This window comes from Teleopsis dalmanni, chromosome X, assembly GCF_002237135.1.
Source record: "Teleopsis dalmanni isolate 2A chromosome X, ASM223713v2, whole genome shotgun sequence".
Taxonomy (NCBI): domain Eukaryota; kingdom Metazoa; phylum Arthropoda; class Insecta; order Diptera; family Diopsidae; genus Teleopsis; species Teleopsis dalmanni.
Window position 1 is genome coordinate 8,799,910 of NC_051848.1, and position 22,017 is coordinate 8,821,926.

The 22,017-nt window shown below is 29.5% G+C and overlaps 1 protein-coding gene and 1 long non-coding RNA gene across 7 annotated transcripts; one reads left to right on the plus strand and one right to left on the minus strand.

Annotated features, from left to right (window-relative positions):
- Nucleotides 1-13,378: 13,378 nt before the first annotated feature.
- LOC119662413 lies at nt 13,379-14,326 on the minus strand. 2 transcript variants are annotated; one of them, XR_005250773.1, is made up of 3 exons: nt 14,283-14,326; nt 13,932-13,991; nt 13,379-13,852 (listed from the first exon to the last, which is right to left on the minus strand). It is a non-coding gene; the product is annotated as an uncharacterized LOC119662413 (long non-coding RNA). The 2 variants fall into 2 exon arrangements; XR_005250772.1 differs by having other exon boundaries at nt 13,379-13,856.
- Nucleotides 14,327-15,483: 1,157 nt separating this feature from the next.
- LOC119662692 lies at nt 15,484-21,554 on the plus strand. Of its 5 annotated transcripts, none has more exons than XM_038072383.1 (8): nt 15,484-15,613; nt 15,683-15,802; nt 16,862-16,985; nt 18,861-19,270; nt 20,868-20,951; nt 21,059-21,139; nt 21,238-21,339; nt 21,417-21,554. In XM_038072383.1, exons 4-8 carry the CDS (start codon nt 18,872-18,874, stop codon nt 21,495-21,497), a joined length of 747 nt encoding a protein of 248 aa, XP_037928311.1. In that variant the 5' UTR covers nt 15,484-15,613; nt 15,683-15,802; nt 16,862-16,985; nt 18,861-18,871; the 3' UTR covers nt 21,498-21,554. The 5 variants fall into 5 exon arrangements, with proteins under 5 accessions (XP_037928311.1, XP_037928314.1, XP_037928312.1 ...); XM_038072386.1 differs by having other exon boundaries at nt 18,868-19,270; XM_038072384.1 differs by having other exon boundaries at nt 15,484-15,802.
- Nucleotides 21,555-22,017: the final 463 nt, after the last annotated feature.

Below are 22,017 nucleotides of genomic sequence, written 5' to 3' on the forward strand. Positions count from 1 at the left end.
TTTCTACTTAACACTGACTGCGATCACTAAAACATTTTATGTTGTCCATTAGGTGAATTAAAAAAAATATGTGGTGATTTTGTATAAAAACTGCACTTAACTATTTAAGGGCATTTCTTCATTTAATTGCGATAGTGTGAAAAATATGATTAACATACTTGCTAACACAAAGGTGAGTTAATCGAAACACGCGTATTGACTCTTGATGTGATATCTAGGTAAAATATATTATATCTTTTCTTTAATTTCACATTTTTTGTACGATATATATACAAATATATAAAATATATATTTTTTTCCTTTTAATGTAAATGAAAAATGTGTCAGGCGTTATTGAGGCCGTGTGCGTGGGAAATAGTAAATAATGTCGGTATGGCAGCGAATATGGGTATTTATCAGTATTTTGAGCAGGATAAAGTGGATAAAAATTAGGTTAAATTGATGTTCCTACTGTGAAAATTTTGGAAGATGTTTAAGAAATAAATAAATTTAAAAATTTTTAGCTAAAAATAATAAATAAGTGCAATAAATAAATAAATAAATATTTACATAAGTGCAAAGCCTTATGAAATTTCAATTTACTTTACCTTAATTTACTCGAACTCGCACACGGCCTGAAACATTGTAAGGAACAGTAGGGATATTCATTATATCATATATATGTATCTAATAGTTTAATAATATAATGAAAATATTATTTTATTTTTGCTAAATTTGCGAGTGCCCATTATAATTACTGTTTACTTTTGAAAACATAATAGTTAAATTAAATAAAAGATAATAAAATAATTATAGTAAAAACAGTAAATTTGAATTTAGTATCAAAATATGTTAATGATCACTTGAATTGATCGAGATTTTTGTATACCAGCCATTTTTGACAGACATTGTTGTTCCAAAATGATATTCCATATAATGCATTTTTCTATTATCAATATGTCATTTATTATTAATTAATTAATAATAATAAAGAAAATGTAATAAGCGATTGAAAGAAATTTCAACATCACCGATTTTAAAAATATATATTATTATTTATCATTGCATGAAATTCTATTTGTGATTTAAAAATGGAAAATACACATCGAAGATCTACATTAAATTCTGTTATACTGTGTTTACATTGTAAGATTATAAGTACATTAATCTAAAGATTATCACTGAAAGATCAGTGGTTAAAATTTTATAGTCGGAGTCCGAAAACTACTGTTATTTTCTGTATAAGCAATTGAATGTAACTCATGGAAGTATAATGAAAGAAATTGGGAAGGCATTTACCAACGATAGTTTTTAAATCTTACGGAAGGGTACAGAACGTCAAGAGGTGGGTTATGTGGCCATATGTGGTACCATCGGGTGAGTGACTATAAGTACTAGTTAATGTGAGCAAGCCATTTCCAGGTAATTTCGAGAGCATCAGAATGGGCAATGGGTATTTCTAAGAGGAAGTGCTTACAGTTACTTCAGTAAATATTTTTTTAACCATACCTAACGTAACATATTATAAGTGATTAGAAAAGTTTTATAAGTCAAATTTGTACTTATAGTTGGTGCAATGGCGGACTTACTAGTCGGATTTATTCCATTTGAGCTGAAATGTTGCTGAACCAATTATAGCTTTGAAGGGCATTTTTAGGATTGATATGCCTAAATTTGAACTTGCGAATGACATAATTTATAAGAGGAATAGAACTATACCGAGATATTTGAGCTTGTTGATGAGCTAAACTGGGGTACTGTTATTTTCAAGTTGGAATTCAAGTAGAATTGAAGCTCAAGCTACGAGAGTGCTGCCATCGCAGGCCAGTAGGCAATAGCTAATATCTTGTATGGCTTGAACTTCATTTTCCAGATGAAATAGTATTTAGAAAGATTCCTACAGTAAAAATAAAGTTCATTAAAAATACATTGGAAATTGGATGATGTTAGAAAAAACGGGGTAGTCAACAGAAAAACAAATTTATTTACATCCTTTATGCAGAGAATTCCTGAACTGATTGAATAAAAGTAGATATAGGTCAACGTCATAGGGAACACTGAAATCGATGGTGAAGGACTGATATGGGAGGAACCGACTCTGTTGGACAAAAACCTAAATGCATTATTACAAAGTGTTGACTTACATAGACTTATTGCCATAGATCAATAAAATGCTCCACTAGAATTCATTATAAGCTTGTCGGTTTGTTGATTTGATCATTTAAATTAGCATAAATATTTGGTGAAAGTAGCAAAAATTTTGAACAAATGTCAAATAATATTGCATACTTTTAGGGACCAGACTAATTTCACTGAACGAAACTATCAAGGAGACACTCGATCTTTCTCAATTTGTCACCACCTGTAGTATAATTTTTGGAGTTAAATTGGTCTTCTGCAAGTACCTAAACCTATCTGCCTTGCGTAGTATATGAAATATTTGATTGTTTATATCTTTGAATAGAGATTTCTTCTCCATTGATAACACCATTTCAGAATTCATAATTTTGTTAATAAAGGCAAATTACCTTGTAAACTACACGTCTTTATGTTTCTATTTGTTAATATTTCCAAAGCAAGCGGAAGTACTTTTTGTCAGTGAACTTAACCTCTAAACGTCTAATAGTCGTCACTGTTAACTATTAGGTATTGAGTAACTGGGAACCATTACTGCCCTGAGCTCCGACAGGAGCAAAAAAAACTGGAAACTACAGTTAGCACTATAATTTATAGTCAACTTAGAGATTCAACGCAGAATCATTTTAATGAACACTGAATCACTAAAACATTCACTTTTTCACTTGCGGTTGAAAATGGAATGTGGAATGTGAAGTGTGGTCGGCTTAGTTTAGTTGAATATTGGTTACACATGTTCCCACATATACCAAGACTCCGTTGTGATACTATTTTCCTAGCCTTCTCAATGTCTTTCAGCGGAATCAATTTGTTTGCATTAGGAATTTTATAAGTCTTCTTTGGCCAACTTTGCATAGATATACGAATTCCTTAAAGAATATGATATAGATAAGATAATAATATAAAGTATCAATGAAGAATTCATTTCTTAATATTAATTATTTTGAAGGGGAAAACTTCAAACTTATTATTTTAAGAATAATATCCAACATTTTAATATGTTGTTATTAAAAAATAATAACACACCTTTTAAAATTAATTCCTGGAATATAATCTGCCTATTCAAACCGAACAGTTAGAAATTTTATTTGACTCTTAAGAAATTACTACTAATTCCTTATAATTAAGTCCTTAATAAATAATCTATCTCTTCAAACTTAACACTTGAGAAATAATATTCTATTTTTCTATTTTTATTTTTAACTCTAAGGAAATAATTCTTCATCTCTCAACATTTCAATCTTAACAAATAATCTCTCTCTTCAAACTAAACACTTGAGAAATAATATTCAATTTTTAAAACTGTGACTCTTAGGGAATAATTATTCATCCCTCAACATTTCAATTTTAACAAATAATCTCTCTCTTCAAACTAAACACTTGAGAAATAATATTTAATTTTTAAAACTGTAACTCTTAGGGAATAATTATTCATCCCTCAAAATTTCAATCTTAACAAATAATCTCTCTTTTCCAACTAAACACTTGAGAAATAATATTCAATTTCTCAAGATTTACCTCTTAAGGAATAATTATTCATCTTTCAACATTTAAATCTTAACAAATAATCTCTCTCTTCAAACTAAACACTTGAGAAATAACATTCAATTTCTCAAGATTCACCTCTTAAGGAATAATTATTCATCTTTCAACATTTAAATCTTAAAAGCATTAATTCCCTCAAATTAAATGCTTAAGAAATAATATTCCAACTACTAACACTTAAGACTTCTACTACTCAAATGATTACTACTCGTACCGATCTCTAAGTAATTCTAAGTATCTTGGTATTTCCCAAGATATACTCCACCTTCTCAATCGGATTACTTCAGAAATATTTTTAGACCCCTTGAAACGCAACTTTTGAAGAGGTCGATTATTAATCTGGTAATAATTTTCCGTTTGAAATTTTCTTCTTAAAACTGAAAGCTCTTCTATGAGTGCATTTAATTCCGGAAAATCCTTTTATAAATGCACTCCAAAATATTTCCATTTCCGACAGCGACCACAGAAACAAAAAAAAGGAATAATAGTTCTGATATTAACGAAAATTATGAAAAACGTTAATGACGTCGAGAGGGAAAATGAAAATTAGCAAAATTAGAAACCAACGCACATTTGCAATTGTGAAAATTGTGAAAATTGTGGGCGTGGGAGGAGGCGTGTAGGCATGTTGAGAGCTTAGGGCAAAAGCTGTCATTGAAAAATATCAATTGCACATGAAATGAAATTTCATATTGTCAATCGCAGTATGTTGACAAATTTATTAACAAAGGAAGTAACACGATAATTGTCAGCTTGACAGGGACCACGAGGATGAAAGCGTCAAAGGATCAATGGAAAATCCAGCAATAGTCGAGATAGTTTTAATGATGATTGGCTAATTAACGAAATGACAATTGCATCGAATTTTATTTTGTTTTTTCCTGCAACGCATTTGAGGCATTCTGTTAGTTGAAACTGGGTTTGTTAGGTTCATGAAATTTTAAGGATTAAATTCCGACACAATGGCTTCTGATGCTTTTCACATAGTCAAAAAAAAAAAATCAAAAATATTCGAACCTTATTAACGGCGATTCAAAATTTGAGTTTGAAAGGAATACAGATGGAAACTGCTGCAGGCGTTCATTCGAACCGTCCTCTTTGGTGAATGATGTTGATGTCAATGATTGAAAAATTTCTCTGATATGACATTATGTTTGAAAATTTCTGGAAATTTGTAAACGAGCTACATATTTAAAAAAATTTCGGAATAGCAAGCAAAGGTAATATATATGTGGAATTTAGAATGAGTAAATGACTGCGCCTAAAAGCGAGTGTTGCGGACAAAAAATGAATAGGAGTAAGAGTAAGATATTTTAAAAAATAGTAAAAAATAGATCAAGTGACTTGTGACTTGATGAAAATTTCTAATGGAAATGACAGTGAAAATGAGGCTTATGGTAATAATGGTGCTAATAATAGTCATGGTAAAGGCGATATTGGCAGTAAGGATGTTAATGATAACGACGATAATGTTTATAATAACAGTAATGATGATAATAATGGAAATGACGATTGTGATCGATAATGATTTTTTCGTTTTTTTTTTTGGCGGCGAGTGAGAGGGGAATGTCTATACACTGAACACAAACCGCCAACCCGAAAAATTAGTGTTCAATGTGCATAGGAAAAGCCTTCTCTCCCCACTATCGTTCTTGTTCTAGCCAGAGAGTATGGCAGCATTACTTCAGGCTATTGTCTTCAGTTAAGTCATATAAAATTTCCATCGTTGTGATATGTGGCTATTTTCTTTCGTCTGTGTCTTATTTTCTACTGTCTTTCGTCTGTGTCTACTTTCTATAGCCTCAGAATCTTTTCAGCCAACTTTTCTATGTGATTCCAGTTTGCTTTGTTTTCGCGCCTTCCTTTTTCATGGTGCATGGTGAGAATGCTGATAATGATGGTATTTATAATAATAAAAATGATGATAATGAATAAATAATCATGATGATGATGTTAGGAACGATTTTAGTAATATTTTTATTTTTGTGTGGAGAGAAGGTTTAAAAATACATAACGTAACATCATTGTGCCATCATAGTAGTGGTATGTTCGATTTGCATGGACTCAAAACAATCCCCCTCGTGCTCCAGATTGTTTCCACCCGATTTTTGTGGTGGTAATAATGATAATGCCAAAAATAATGATGATGATGGTAGTGATGGTAATGATTGTGATGATGATAATAGTAACGATGATAATTCATTAATGATGGACCATTAATGATGATTTTGATGATGATGATGGTGATAATAATGATGACGGTGTTGATAATAGCAACGATGATAGTTATAATAATAGTCTCGACGAATGCATTACTGATAATTTTGATGATAATGAAGCTAGTCATGGGATTGTTACTGATGGTGTTGGTAATGATGTTAAAGATGATGATGATAATGATGTTAAAGGTGGTGATGATGCTGATGATGTTATTTTTTCAATATTTTGAGATGAATTGGGTTATTTCAGTGAATTGAGTGCATTCGTGAAATTCGGAAGCCACAACACTTATCAAAAGTGATTCTATCATAAAAACCCAAAAATCCGAAGCAGCGAAAATAACATGTCGCAGGTTTAGCAAAAATTCACTGTCAAAATCACTAACAGAAAGGATGAATGCATAAATGCAACGAAATGTAGCAAAAATGTTCGAAGTAAACGTGCCCGATTAGGATTTAGCAGAATTGACAACGTTGCAGAACGCAGCAACTGAACGTGGCCACAAAGTTTGCATGCGAAATTGTTGCAAAATTCAACGGAATCGAAAGTGCAGAAAGTTAAAAATTTTAAACTTTATATTTTTTTCACTCCGAAAACATTTCAGTTGTTGCAGAAATAAAAGTTAACCAAACAATGTAAAACATGTAAAAAATGAAACAATTTTTATATTTTGAATCCAATGCCTCTTGGTTTTGTTTCGAAATATTTGCGAAAAATTATATGAGGGCGGCGGCAAAATATTGGCATACTTTTCGAAACAAAGAACGCTAAAATGGTTTTTTCGAAAAAGAAAAATAAACCTCCAAGGAGTACTAAAAACAATCATTTTGGCATATACTTCAGTTGAGAGTTTAAATTATTTTCATATTATCATTTAGTTTATAATTAGAATCAAATTTTTTGTGTTAAGAACTTATGTCTATACCAACTTCGTAATCCATATAGGCATATGCCAATATACATCAGGTTTCCCTGATACCTGACCTTGTAAAACTTATAGCCCCGAAGAATTTGTTTTAATTTTTCGAGAGAGCCGGACAGAACCAGAGGAGATGGAGCTAGAAGAATGAGTTTGAGTTGAAGGTATAACCCAGTTTATTTTTATCTAAGACATTCAGATATCTAGGTAGCTAGTTGGCTATTACAGGTTGGCCAACCCCATATATAGCATTGATACACATTGCTTGATAGGACATTTTGCGAGGTAGTTTACTTCAACATCAATGGTAAAGTTTAATCTTGGAAAGGGTTGTACCTCCAAAGTACTGCTTCCAGAGGAATTGTTTTAGGGTTCACTTCAAACCATTTTACTATTATTATTATTATTGTCAAGGGAAAAAAATTAAATGAAAAGTTTATAAATTTTGTGTATTAAATTAAAATATTATTGTGTGAAGTTTCTATTTATAAATTTTCACTGGTAGCTGTCAGATCACATGTCAAAAGTCAAGCATTCTCATGGATATCCTTTTCAGTGTAAAATTAAACAAAAACAGCGCAAAAAGTTCTATTTCACTCAACTATTCTTATGTTGAAGAGTTTCCAATTAAAAATCACAGATACTTGTAATGAGTTTAACTTCTCAGCAACTCCTCGAAGTACTTTTGTTACTCGTAAGCATTTTCTTCGACACTTACTTACACGTAAGGACTTATGGATTGGAATAGTACAACAAAGCCAGCCAACGACTGCGTATATGAGAGATTTGTATACATTACGAGTATTTCGTTGCTTTTGGCACAAACACTAACAAAAATATGAAATACGAAAAAAATAGACTTAATAAATTTCTAAGTATGAATAAAGGCTTTATTTACTCCTTAAATGACAAAACACAATGCAGTACAATTGCCTTTGAGTCAGTCTAGGCAGTCTAAGCACAGAAACGGAAGCAGAGGACGAGCACTAATAGAAATGTCCTAGCATTAGAATGTGTATGTATATATTTATATATGTATATGTGTGTGTCTATTTGTGACATTTGCTTATATGACACATATTCATGTTAGATAAAAGGATATTCTTTGCCTGTGCTAGCATTTGGAAATTGTAAGTTGTACGTTCAGAACGGTACGGTTTACGGTACTCGTCCATAGATTTCTACGATGCGAATGAAGACTACTTATGAGACAGGGGCGTAGCTAAGGCTTGAATTGTAATTAAGTTGATGAAATTTCAATAAAAATTTTACTATTAGGATAATGCAAATATAACAAGGATTTAGCTATATGATTTAGCTATACAATATTTCAATACAATATATATATATATATATTCTTATCGTCAATATATAGATTTGCATGTCTGCATATCTCGTTCCCCACTCAGTGCAGCTGCGATAGCCTCTGTATTTGACACATAAGCACAATATTTTAATTAAAATCGAAATAAACTAATCCTCCTGCATTTCGTTAACAAAATGAATAAGAGGAAATACTGAAATACTGAAATACTTTAAGTATTTTGAGTTTATATTATTGTTTTCATTGTGGCAACATTTGAGATACATTTTTCCAAACTAATAACATTTATACTTGATCAGTCTTATTTTAATGTTTCCGTTTCACGATTTGAGAAAATGACTGACTGATACAAAATTACTTTGTTTTCTACATTTACTGCCATCTGCATGTTTCCATGGACGGATGAAATTAAAGTTTTTAATTACAGATGAGCTTTAGCAAAACAAAGAAAAAAGTATTCCACAATCTAATTATTTTTTGTGTTTTTTTCTCAAATTCAAAAATAGAGTGAAATTAAAATCAGCTACAGAAAAATTAATTAATAATAATACATTTTTAAAAATCGAAACGTACTCATCGTATTCAGTTATTCATTTCCTTATAAGATCCTTATAAAATTTCCTTATAAGATTATAATCACCTCACAGGCTGGTGATTATTCTCATCATAGACAGATTTCATATCACTTATCTTTTCTTTTTTGTTACCATTACATCGCTCTACTAGTCTCTTTTGCCGCTGACTGTGGAATGTTTATTCGATTGCTCAACTTAATAGTCATGTTCTTTTCCGCGTAATAAATAGAAATAGATATAGATATAAAAACGCAATTTCTTTAAAAAATCTGCCATTCCTCTAACTGGTAGGCGTTTTTTAGTTTTTCATCATTTTAGTATTCTGTATTATATTGTCAAGAAAGGATGCATCCACTAATATCTTCCTATTTCCTCTACAACACTGGATACGCCCCATGGTAGTGTAGAGTTTCCCATAAGTCAATGATTTAAATTTGGTTCAATAATGCCTGTACCTCTTTACGCTTTGACTGGATTATTGTTTATCACTTCATCAGACTAAGCAATAATTGACCTCAAATCTGCATACTTCTCCGAGGAGCCTGTATTCTGACTATTCTGAGATTCGATAACGCAGTGTTGGTAAGTCTGTCAGTTTTCGCAAATAATTTCACGGCTCTATCCCTTATGTATTTTTTGATTTTTTATAATGCTCATATAAACGCTATCATATAATCATATTATCATATTAGTTTTGAGTAATTAAGCGTTTGCACTGGTAAAAGCAATTAACCGCATTGGCTGTTTATTTATAAAAAAATAGGAGATTTATTTCCTTTTTAAAACATTTCTGTTTTTATTTTTAATTAATAAAACTATTATTTTTATTTTTTTGTTACTTTGTAAATAAGCATTAAGTTGAAAAATATTAAAAGCAATGGAGGGCAAGCAAAACTTTTAATTGATCCGTAAAGTTGTTGCAAAATTGTAATGCTTCACTCACTTTCCTTTTAATTTATTTTATATAAACGTACCAGGACCGTACTTAAGTCGGACAATTGCACAGGTAACTAACGGTGCGGCAAGGAAATAAAAAAAAAAAAATATAATAAAAATAGTAGATAAAAAAATATTGTAAAAAAATAAATAAATAAATAAAAATAGAAATGGAGTAAAAAAATAAAATATAACTAAAAAGTTAACGTTGAGAAAATTATGTTGCAAATGAAGAATGAAAGGCACACCTTAAGCCAAAGTAGCCAAGTTTGAAGTGGCATTATGCCTCAGTTCATTGTGTGCTGAGCTGCTCTATTTATTCCCTGCAGCTGTTCTATATACATATAAACATATATTTGTCTTACTTTATATATATCTATAAATGTATATAATTTCTTTTTTTCTGCATTACTTGTCATTGCTTCTATGCGAGTATCACGGATGCCTCCCAAAGCCGTTTACTTGTTTTAATGCGTACTTTAAACAATTTTTCTCTAATCCTATTTCAAGTTATTTTACCTTGGCTACTTAATACTGTGCGTATACTTGAGAGGACTTGTTAAACTTGTTTTTTCTAAATAAAAAATAACAAAAATTAAAAAAATACAAAAATAATGTGAAGGTAAGTTTTAATAATTCAAGCATTGCATGCATTTATGAGTTTCGCTTTATATTTCAATTGGACTGCATCAAGCAGTGCAGATACTTTAAGAATTTAGTTACAGCACGTTCCATCCATTATACAGAACAACAGATGATAGAAGTGAAATCACTTATTATGTTAGGCGTATTATTTCAATAGATAAGCAACACATTTAATAGTACTGTGTTAGTGAGGGGATTATTTACCCCTCACTGATTACTACTTACTTTGCATAAAAACAAAACTTAATCATGTTAAAAATATTTTTAAAAGGGAAAAAATGATGTGTAGTTTGTAATCTAATTCAGTGAGAGGAAATCAGAGAGGAAAAAGCATCTAACTTCTATGATTTTTTGCAACGATTTATGCAAATCTGTGAATAAGTGAGGGTCATCGTAAGGAATTTACCGCACGTATGCAACTGACCATGATATACTCCCAGGCACGCCGTCAGGAGTAACATAGTCTGTAACATAGTCAGAAGTTATTTATATCCACAATAGTCTAAACTTAAACTATAGTCTAAACTAGAACTTAAAGAATTCTTAAAGCAAATGATATTTCCTGATGTGTTAAATATTTAATATTAAAGTCATGCATAAAAGGATTCCAACTGAAATCCTGTTGGCATTTAATTTTAATTAGCGTGCAAATGAGATTTGCGCTTATCACACGCTCCCAGAAGTATCTCAATACGCGTATGAAAAGAAAAAATAAATAAATTGCTATAAAAATATCTAAATTTGTTATACACCTGAAAATGGCGTTGTTAATAACATAAAAATCATTTAAAAAATTATATAAAGAGGACTAATAGTGTGTCGGTGCGTAGCGTCAGTTGTTTTAAAAAGGGCACTAATTGGCAATAACATTTTTTCACAGATGCATGTTGATTATCATTATATCTGTGTATGTAGCATTAGTTAATCGACACGGGAAGAATAAAAACCTCAATATATTTCATTCTATAAAAAACTATTCATTAAATATATATTTTAAGTGCAAAAAAGTTTCTATCAAGAAACTTTTAATTAGAACTTTAAATAATAAGCATATGAGTTTTTTTTAATATCACCAAATTTTTTTTGGGAGTTTTATTTTTCGTATCCTTGCAATTACGCCCTCAAATTTATTAAGGATTTTTGTTACAGACTACGTTTCGGTTATTCGTATTAACAATGCCTTCCTTCATACATATGTAGGTATTATGTGAGGCTGACTGCGTGTTATGAGTTTTTCACGCATGTGTGCCCCGTAAAGTGTTACTTGACTGAAGTATTTATTCTTGAATATTGTCAAGTTGGATTATTTTCGTACTCATATGCATTCTAATTTAAAAAATACAAAGCCTGCCCACCAAATTACAGAACTCCACACACATTTCTGTATTTATAATCAGATTTTCAATGCCAGAAGTGCAAATATAAGTGCGCTATAAGAAGTCTTTTGGCTTTTGTATTTATTTTAGTTTGACGTTTATTTTTCCATGTTTTATTTTATTTGCCAAGATAAGAATTTATTTAAACACTAATTTTCTCAATTATTTGAAGTAATAATTTCATTCATATTTGAAATGTGAAGATAGTTTTTTTAATTAGTACTCATTCGAAGATTATTTTAGTTTATGAATAATAAAAAACAAAAAAATAAAATAATATATAATAATCATAATAATTAATATTTTTAAATAAAATAAGTTATTATAAATTAGTAATTAATTTATATATTATGAATATTTATAATTTATAAATATTTAAATATTTATATATTTTTAATAAAAATATTTATAATATATTAATATTAGGAATATACAAATATATATAATATTTATAATATATAAATATATTTATTTATATATATTATATAAATAAAAGTAAAAATTATTATTAATATTTATATATTATAAATATGTATATATTTTGAACATTTATATATTATAAATATTAATGTATTATATATATTTATATATAATAAATATTTAAATATTATAATTATGCCTATTATAAATATTAAATAAATGAATATATGTCAAAATAAAATGTTGACAAAAAACAAGATGAATTAGTTGTGACGTAAGGAATCAGCTGATGCGCTTTTCGCACTCTACGAAAAACAATACATATTCGATTATTCGTACAAATAAGGTGAAATGTAATTGAATTTAATTTCAGTTTTCGACATAAACATAGGAGAAATTTTATGTCAGCTGATTTACATATTTGCCTTTAAATAATTTTAGTTATTAAGAAATTGTTTTTCTTACTAAAAAATCATATCTTAGAAATGAATATACATAATTTTACAAGTCAAGGCCTGTAGCTGGAGATTTATTTCAAGAACTGCGGTTATTAAATAATTCACAGTATTAAACACTTATGATGTATTAATTCTTTATAAATCCCGAAAACCACCCCTTACTATGTTCTTATAGAACAATAAAATCGTATTGTATATAAAACAATTTATAGTATTTATTAGGAATTAATGAAAATTAGCGTCCTGCTTATATACAGAAAAAAAAAAAAATTTTAATACAATATATTAAAATAAGATGCCATTTCTTTGGATATTACTGCACTCTTTTATATAACATTTATATCGTACAATCATATGATCGAATCAGTTTATATATAACTCTATAAATATAAGAAATCATTTTTTCCAGGTTACATACAAACTTTTTCTAAACATGGAATACCTTTTTGAGTGGTTTCTTTGGGCGTGACGTAGTCACCAGTCGTCGACATCGCAGAAGCCCAACACAACCACCAACTAGAGCTCTTCTGATGTTATTTGATAGGGAATATTTGGTAACACTTATAAAATAAAATGTCCTTTGCTTATTCGTATGGCAAATATCATGTTGCGGCGTTAATTCATACTGCAATGACTTTGGTATGTAATCTAATGCCTATGTTTATATGCGAACTATGTTCAAATGTACTTTATGTACTTTATGTAAAATAAAATAAATTGTCCGAGTTAAACAGAACTACTTCGTTCACATTTAGAAGACTTTTAGAAGACTATTCTACAAGCAAACAATAAGTAGTGCCAAACTAAATACATGATCAGAATTACAAGATAACAATAGATGCGTTATATGTATATATATTTCAAAAGGTATATGATGAGTTACAGGTCATGAATCAATATGAAATCGTTTGTATGATATATAACATTTGGCATTAATTTATGTTTTATATTATTCTTCCTCAACGTCAAAGTTAATTCGACGGCGGACTTTGTTAAGGCTAGTACGTGAATGGAATCGCTGAAGTTTTCCGGTTGTTGGCGTTGTATTGACGGAATAACGCAACTTGGTAGTATGGAATTTTACACGAAGATTGTAGCGGTGTCGCTTCATAATAGTGTTTTTAAGCCATAGATGAAGAAGAGATATACTACTTGCAAGACGCTTTAGTCTGTGTGATTTGCGTTTAGGTTGGACATTTTTCTCGGCTGTGCGGGGTTAAGCGGTTTGTTGCTTTCCATTATACGCCCTTACGCTTGTTGGGGCCTTTTTCTTCACGTCTTTGCGTGGCTTTTTGGATCTCGCCATCTTCTTGATATATCTACCTTAAAAAAACAATATTAAGACATGATTTGAATATTTTATACAATAAAAATACATAATCAAAATTATATGCTTACCAAATGAAAGATAAATGCTAATGCCAGCAATGAGAAGTCGTAAAGGCGATTAAAGCACAACTGAAATTGAATAAGAATTAAAATTTATTAAAAAATCTATATATTTTCTTGACAATTTCGTTAACGATTTATTAAAAAGTCGAATAGAAATACTATTTTTTATTACGAAAATCGTTAAATATGAACTGGGCAAATTTTATTTTAGGATGTTTCGATAATCTCATCTTTCTTTATATTTTTCAATATAATGTATTGTTACAAAAATATTTGATCATAACAATTGTAAAGTTCCTTATAGTAAGTGATTATTACTATAATATTTAAATATAATATTAATAGCTTCCTACATACTTGAGTGTGCACTTCTTGGTTTGACTTTTGTGGTTTTCTTTTATTATTTCGTTCTCAAATACTTTCGCATACTGTATGTTCGAAACAGTATAGATTAGCACAGAGTTGCATTTGTCCTTTTCACCAAGAAAAATCTTCCTTTATATATTTTGCCAATACGAGAATGATTCCCTCGCAGTGTGAGACTTGAACCTACTAAAACCATTTCTTAGAATGCAAAATGCACAAAAATCAATGGAAAGCCAAAAATAAATACATAAAAGGGTTAGCTTTTAAGTAACAAATATATTTCAATAAAAATTTACAACAAATGAGTGAGAAACGGACGATGTTCTAACTATGTAGCAACTACTGACTAATTAATTACTTATTACTTTGGGAGTAATAACCAAAAGTCTTTGCTGGGGTTTATTATGACCGCAATATTTCTTTTCAAAATCTAGAATTAAGGTTTGTATTATATGCATAGGCATATGAAGACTGGTCACAGCAAATTTACATTGTTTTTTTTTTCATGACCAAAAATCTAAATGTCATATAGATAATCATATCACAATTGCAATTTTTGTACTTATACTATTATTTGGTACGTAAGCATATCTACACAAAATTACACATATTTACTGCTAAAACTCATAAATTCTGGTACTTGTCAAAGTCTAGCCAGTGCAGATGGTAAATTACAGCGGCGAATTCAAATTCTATTATTTCGAATCGTCAATTGAAGCGAATTGATATTTTTCGAACTTGAAGTGGAATTAATAAGCAAGAGATCAGCTGTTCTGATCTAATTTATTGGAAGCATTGCAGTCGATTATGGTTGGCAAGGTATAAAAATGGAAAAGTGTGAAAGTCAGCTGCTAACTAAGTTCAATTATTACGACCAAAGTGTACGAGCACTTCGAGAATATTCAAGTTCGAAAATTAGAAACGAAAAGTGTTCGACAATGCTTGAGAACCATATGGCGTTCATATATATTCGAGTCAAATAATTGATATAGAAAAGTAGAAAGTGCATTTTATTTTTTATTTTGAATATCATTATGTGATATTATTATATTATTGCAATCTCACAATTATAAATAAAACTATTGCTATATATTTTTATAATTTTAATCCATTCATTAATTTTTTTCCAGTTGGCAACGTTAGTAATGACAATTGTTTTGTAAATTACTATAAAAAAATATTGTGTGAAGTTATATTCTTGCTAAGTTTACAAAATATTGTGTGAAGCCAATTAGAATTGATTAATGTGATCGACATTATATTCGCTATAGAGTTATAAGATATATTTATTGATAGAATTTGTTGAAAAAGATTATTAACGGGTATACCAAACTCTAAACGAAACGATTCTCAGCTTGTCAATATAATTTTAATACAAAATTATTTTTTAGAAACACAAAACCAGTCATGATAAAAAGTTCTTTTAACAAAAACAAGTAACATACACATAAAATATTTCAGTTGTAGAGGAACCATTCCGGATACAGTGTGGACGTATATTTATTATACAGGTATTTTGTCATTATTTAGTTCCATTATAGTTTTTTTTTCTCTTTACTCGTTTAACCGCACCATACATTCAATATATAGTAGTCTGTTGATGAGAACTTACAGTATCAACACGACAGTAGTTATTACGAGTTAGACGCGAGCTTATTAAAGAACTGAAAGCCATCCAAATAGAAAAAAAAGTCAAACAGTTATTTCAAAACCAATAAAGTGCTAGACATCACTGCATATATAATCTTTAAGGTTATAACTGCCCTTAGAGTGTCATATATTAATAGATCGAAAACGAAACTATTCCTTAAAACCATGTTATGTATACAGTTAAGATTGTTGCTTTCAAAATTAATAAAGGATTTTGCCACGCTACCGGGGCTTGCTGTACCTCTTCAAATTAGTCAAAACAGTATTGCCTATTTATTTAAGTCAAAATTTGCGCATTTTGGAGCAAAATGCATTCAAACTGAAGTAATAATTGAGGTTTGACTGTCTGCATAACATATCCGTATATCTCTGACGAGAAAGTACTACAAAAAGCCAATGTAACTATGTGTCATCTATGTCTGTCTATTTGTACAACATGGCCTTTAGTGTTTTTAGCAGCTTATAAATACTGTTTATACTGCAGTGAGTTGCGATCTTTACTTGCTAGTAGAGTGCTCCCTTTTTTAGGACTCTTTAGCAAATCTGATGAAAATCTATCTAAAATTTTTTTTAAATTTAACTTTGTAATTTTTTGACTCAGGGTTTATTTATTTAAATTGAATTTTTTCTCCAATAAAATGCAATTGACGGTTTTATGATTGTTGAGGCATTTTCTGCATAATTGTCGTTCTATTGAGTAAATTTTTTGAAAGCAACTTATTACTTTAAAAATTTTTTATAACTTAGTTCGATCATTATTGCATGGAGTTTTTCAAATTAAATTTTAAATATAATTATTTGTTATTTTCAGTTAGTTAGCTTTAAAAGTTACACTTTGAATTTTATTTGATATTTAATTATCGTAAGTGATCTGTTTCGAAAGAATTGATGTGCTTCTAATATTTTTATTAAAATTATAGATTCAAAATATTTACTCAATCGCTTGGAAATTCATCTGCCAATATCTTTTACTATTCCGCCTAGTCTTCATACGCTCTTACTTCAGGAGGTTTGCATCTATTATCACATCTTTAGCTTATAAAGGTAGGTACATGCATTTCTGATCTATATACAAAAGATATTTTTTAATAATATAAAAATGTAATATAAATAGATATTAATAATTATAATATGGTATAAACATGTAGTCTTTATGTAAATTTTATACACTATTTACACTAATAATAATTTAATCCTTTGCACTTTTTTTTTGTATGGATTTTGTATGAAGAATGATGTTTATTGTCGTGATTGTTTTTTCCCTGCGACCAACTAATTTTGGCTAATAAAAAAAAAGGTTCTTGGGGAAGTAATTTCTTAACAATCTGTCAGATTGTTCATTAGTCAGAATAAAATATCTTTCGAATTGTAAAAACTCAAATGCATAGATCTAGTGATTGGTTCTTGTAATGAATATGGTATTGAAATCACAAAAATGCACTAATTTTGAAAGCTATAATAGTGTCTGCTGATCAAGCATTGCAACTATGATTACCAAGCAACACTTATGATTGAGATTTGATCAAATTTATATTTCCTCATATCTTGGTTCTTACCATTAGAGTTAAAATTAAAATAAAATATCATTCGATTATCCTCCGTGAGATATCTAACAGTACTGGATTTCCCTGAGCTAATCTTCTATAAATTGTTGGCCATAATGTGGTGGATTCACGAGAGTTAGAGAACTGCACGCATATACCTGATTCTTTGCGTAATCTGACGATAAATTGTGGAGTGGTAACATATCGCCTAAGATTGGTGTTCAATTCACGTCATTAAATCAGGAAATATTACGGCATGAAAATTTTTCGCTCAACAAAATTAAAACTGAACTTATTGTATGACTCGTAATACCGTCCACATATACCTTTAAGCCCGAATTAATTGAAACACAACTAAAGTGTTTGAATGGATTTATTTTTCCAATTATTTGCTTCATTGAACCTTTTTAAATAAAATTAATGACAATTACTCTCAAATCTTCAGAACTAGATGAGGATACTTATGGAAGAGAGAGTGCTTTAATGTATTAATCAAAAAACAATATTTGTTACGGGTTCAAAAGCTGTTTCCTACTAAGAGAAAATACGAGATTGGTGATAAGAAGTTGTCTGGCTTTGATGTTTGAATGCGTATTTAGATTCCAATAATACTTCGCAATACGAGTTTGAATGACATCACATACCTTGGGTGTATTGAGATCCCTTTGAGTAATGGAGTTTTTCACATACTAGTAATGGAGCTTTTACAATCTGTCTGGTGATTTACACCATACATCCAGATTGGTTTAATGATAACATTGTACTGCACTACTTTATTTTCGAGTTTGAATGAAATTGATATAAAAATAGATCTAGAAAAAGATGATAGTATATAGTTTGTGTGCATGATAGATTTGTTTAGACTGGTGAGCATTCCATAGGTTAGTTTTCTGAGAACAATACTTTTGCATATATAGATAAAATCTTTTTTATTAATAAATTTTTGGTGATATTTTTTTGATTAATTTTGGATATAGACCTAACGTTTAGTCCTAAGTAGGCGTTTATGCTAACTAGACTTTAGTAAGATTTTTATATTCGAAAAAGTGTGAGTGTAAAAAAAATCGTTCGACAACCTAAGGTATATAAGGTAATTTGATTAGTTACTATAATTATATTTACTATATATTGTTGAGGTTTTGATATATATTAGGTCTGCTCTACGAGCTACTCATAGTAACTTTGAGTAAACACTGTGTATACACAAGCGCGTTCCACCAGCAAATTTTCAAGTATTTTTGTGTAAATTTTACTTCTGTTTTACTCATGTTATACTATGAGTAGCTCGTTAAACAGGCCTATTATTAACTAATTATGTACAGATACATATGTATAAATATCTTCATCTTTGTAACAGTTTTAATAACTTTGTTAGTTTACAGTGTCATGGATGATATCTCAAGCAAATTGGTGACTGATCGCTTTTCCGAACAAGTAAAAATGAAGCAGGAAAATAAAGTATCTAGTGTTGAAAATCGCGCTGATGTCTGCATCGATCAAAATGTTACTAAGCTTACTTCTGACAACCCAGGTATCAATGAAACTTTGAATGAATGCAAAAATGAAGGTCCAGTTGAAGATGTTAGCAAATTTACAGTCAAACCTGCTCCCTCTCACATCATTAAACGTTCCATTCGAAGTGATGGCCGTAAAAATGTTATAACTAGGGATCCAAATACTTCTTTTTTCACCATCAGAAAGCGAAACCGTCCATATGAATTGGTATCAGGAAGTACAGTTAAGTCCAATAAGAATAAATTTGACACCAACTTTCCAACTCAAACGGTAGGTGAATTAACTACAAATAATAACAATATTTTAAATAATATTGAAACAAAATTTAGCAAATATTTATATAAATGCATTAGTTTTAAATTTGAAAACGTGTAACGTCCAAAGACTAATCACTAATCCTAACCAAAGGGTGAATATTTAGGCGGTGACGATACCTTTAACATACCCTAAGTAATATTTTGTGATGAAAAGAAGGACATGTGAAAATGGCTCTTATTAGAATTTTACCCTAAGCTATACTTCATAATGAATATAGTATATGTTAACAGACCAAAGACTAAGATATGGGCATATAAATATTTTGACAGTCTTGTGTTGAAATAATAGATTTATTTGAATGTGTAGTCTTTTTCAATGATTTTTTTAGGATGAAAAGTGCGGTTTGGACCAATTAGCTGCTTTGGCATCTATGTTTCTCTGAAGATAATTAAGGCAAATAATTACGTAAAACTCATGTGTAAATTCATGGGTGACTTAGCTCATGACTTACAGCAGTCCCTTATGGTCACTCGTATTTGGGAACCCATGTATTCTTTTTAATTGCAGTAAAAAAGAAAGAAATAATAAAGCATTTTCACTGCGACTGTTTAGCTGCGTTTTTAGAATAGATTATTAAAAAAGTGCTTCTTTGATAATTTATTGAACTATTCAGTAGTTTGGAATAAGATTGTATTAAAAAAACTACATTCATTGTAATGTACCTATTGTAGTTTTTATCTTTTTTATGTTTTTTTGTTAGTGATGTTAAAGTAAAACGACGAATAATCGCTAATTATGTGAAGTTAAAGGATTCTGTATAAAGATATCGTATTCTACTTTCTCACTACATAATCACTATAAAAAACCTTTTTTAAGTCGGAGGAAAAGGTCAACATTTTCTCGATTTCTGTTCCTGCTTCCGAGCTCTTTTGGCTTTCCTGGTGACTTCCATGATCTCCTTAACGTTTTGTTTTTGGCTTATATTTTAAAAACGAAGAACGTTTTCTCATCGGTTATAATGTCTGATATGTTTTTTACTTTGGGTGATGTTTAGCACGTCTTCCAGTTTTTTGTTAGTCCGTTAGAGTGTGTTGTATTCTTATTTTCTCCTCTTCTCTTCGCTTACTTTAAATCTTTTTTTTTTTTTGAATTTCTTACTGTTTTATTTATTAAGATTGGTTTCTGGTGGAACTAGTTGACCATTATCTTCAACGTCCTCACGACACTAGTGGTATTTACCATACCAATAAACCTATAAACCAATATTTTTTTAAGCAATACGTATGCTTCTGCTCCATTTTACAAAATTTAGAGCAAATTTTAATATTTTTTCTTTATGTTGTCCCATTAAATTTGGACAGTAAGTAGATAAAGTATACACCATTTACCTACAAATTTTCACTCACACATATCGGTACGCCAATAGTTTTTATAGACTCATTCGTAAGGAATCTGGAACAGACTGTTTAGTCTACGAAATTTAAGTCTGTAACTTTATATTGGTAATATATTGGATATATACGGTTTTTTCAGTCTTTAAATATCTTTGAATATCTTTTCTTGTAATTTATTTAGTTATAGTATCATCCACCATTTTTTTTATTGAAAGGAAATTATGCATGTTTCACGTTTACTTAATCGTATCCCAAAAGTTCATCCCAACAAATTCCGCGGTGACATAATAGAATATAACGTGAGTCATACATTAAAATAAATTTTTAACTGCAAAATTAATTAAAAAAATTAATGTGGATTTTATAAATATCGATATTATAATTTTTGTATACTTTCATTTCATAGCCTAATCACAGCTTTAGGGAAGGGTTTGATTTTGATGTGAATTTGATGCAATCCAATCGTGTTATTTCCAAACAAATTAAGGTAATGTTCAATTAATATATCTCTAAAGAAAATTTATTAAGGTTATTAACTTTAAAATATTAAAATATTTAATAACGTTTATTCAAAAATACTTTTAGATCACTGAAAGCGATCACTTTGGTTCTCTATTCAAAATGAAGGGTTTGTCTGACTTAAGCTGCACAAATGACCAGATGCTTGATGCGCCTATCAGGGATGATGTAATATAAATTATTGTCATATTTAAAAAATTTCTATGGAAAAGTAATTTGTTTTTTTTTTCTTTTATATAAAAAAGGTTCAAATAATGCAACTAAACAAATCCGTTGGATCTGTTGAACTTCTTCGAGTCATTGATAGCGATAATTGTTATATTTAATATTTGAGTTATAAACACAATATTCATTAATCATATTTCGTTACTAACATTTTTTAATTACCTTGTTTTTATTTATATATATGTTTTTGAAAATAAATTATTTTTAGTAAAAAAATATTACAATTAATTTTTTTTTTTTTTAAATGCAATAAAAAGTAAAACAATTATAATCTGGCAAGAACTTTTTACAAAAATATCGACTAATCTATGAGGTAGACACTTATGAGGTAGTCATATGATATGTATTGCACTAAGGCGCTACATATGATTATATGCTGACTTGTACCGATTTGTAAATTAAATGCATTAACTGCACTATAATCCAATATCTATTGAAATCTATCTGTTCGTAGTTTCAGCCAGCCAGGTAGCCTATTTCAGCTAGCTATCTATTTTTCTTCCTTAGAAGAAAGAAGGTGAAATACGCTTAGTTCTTTTGTTTTTTACTTATTTTTATTGTTAAACGGGTTCTATTAAACTTTTGTATAGCTACTTCCTAAAATAAAGTACAGCAAAGCTT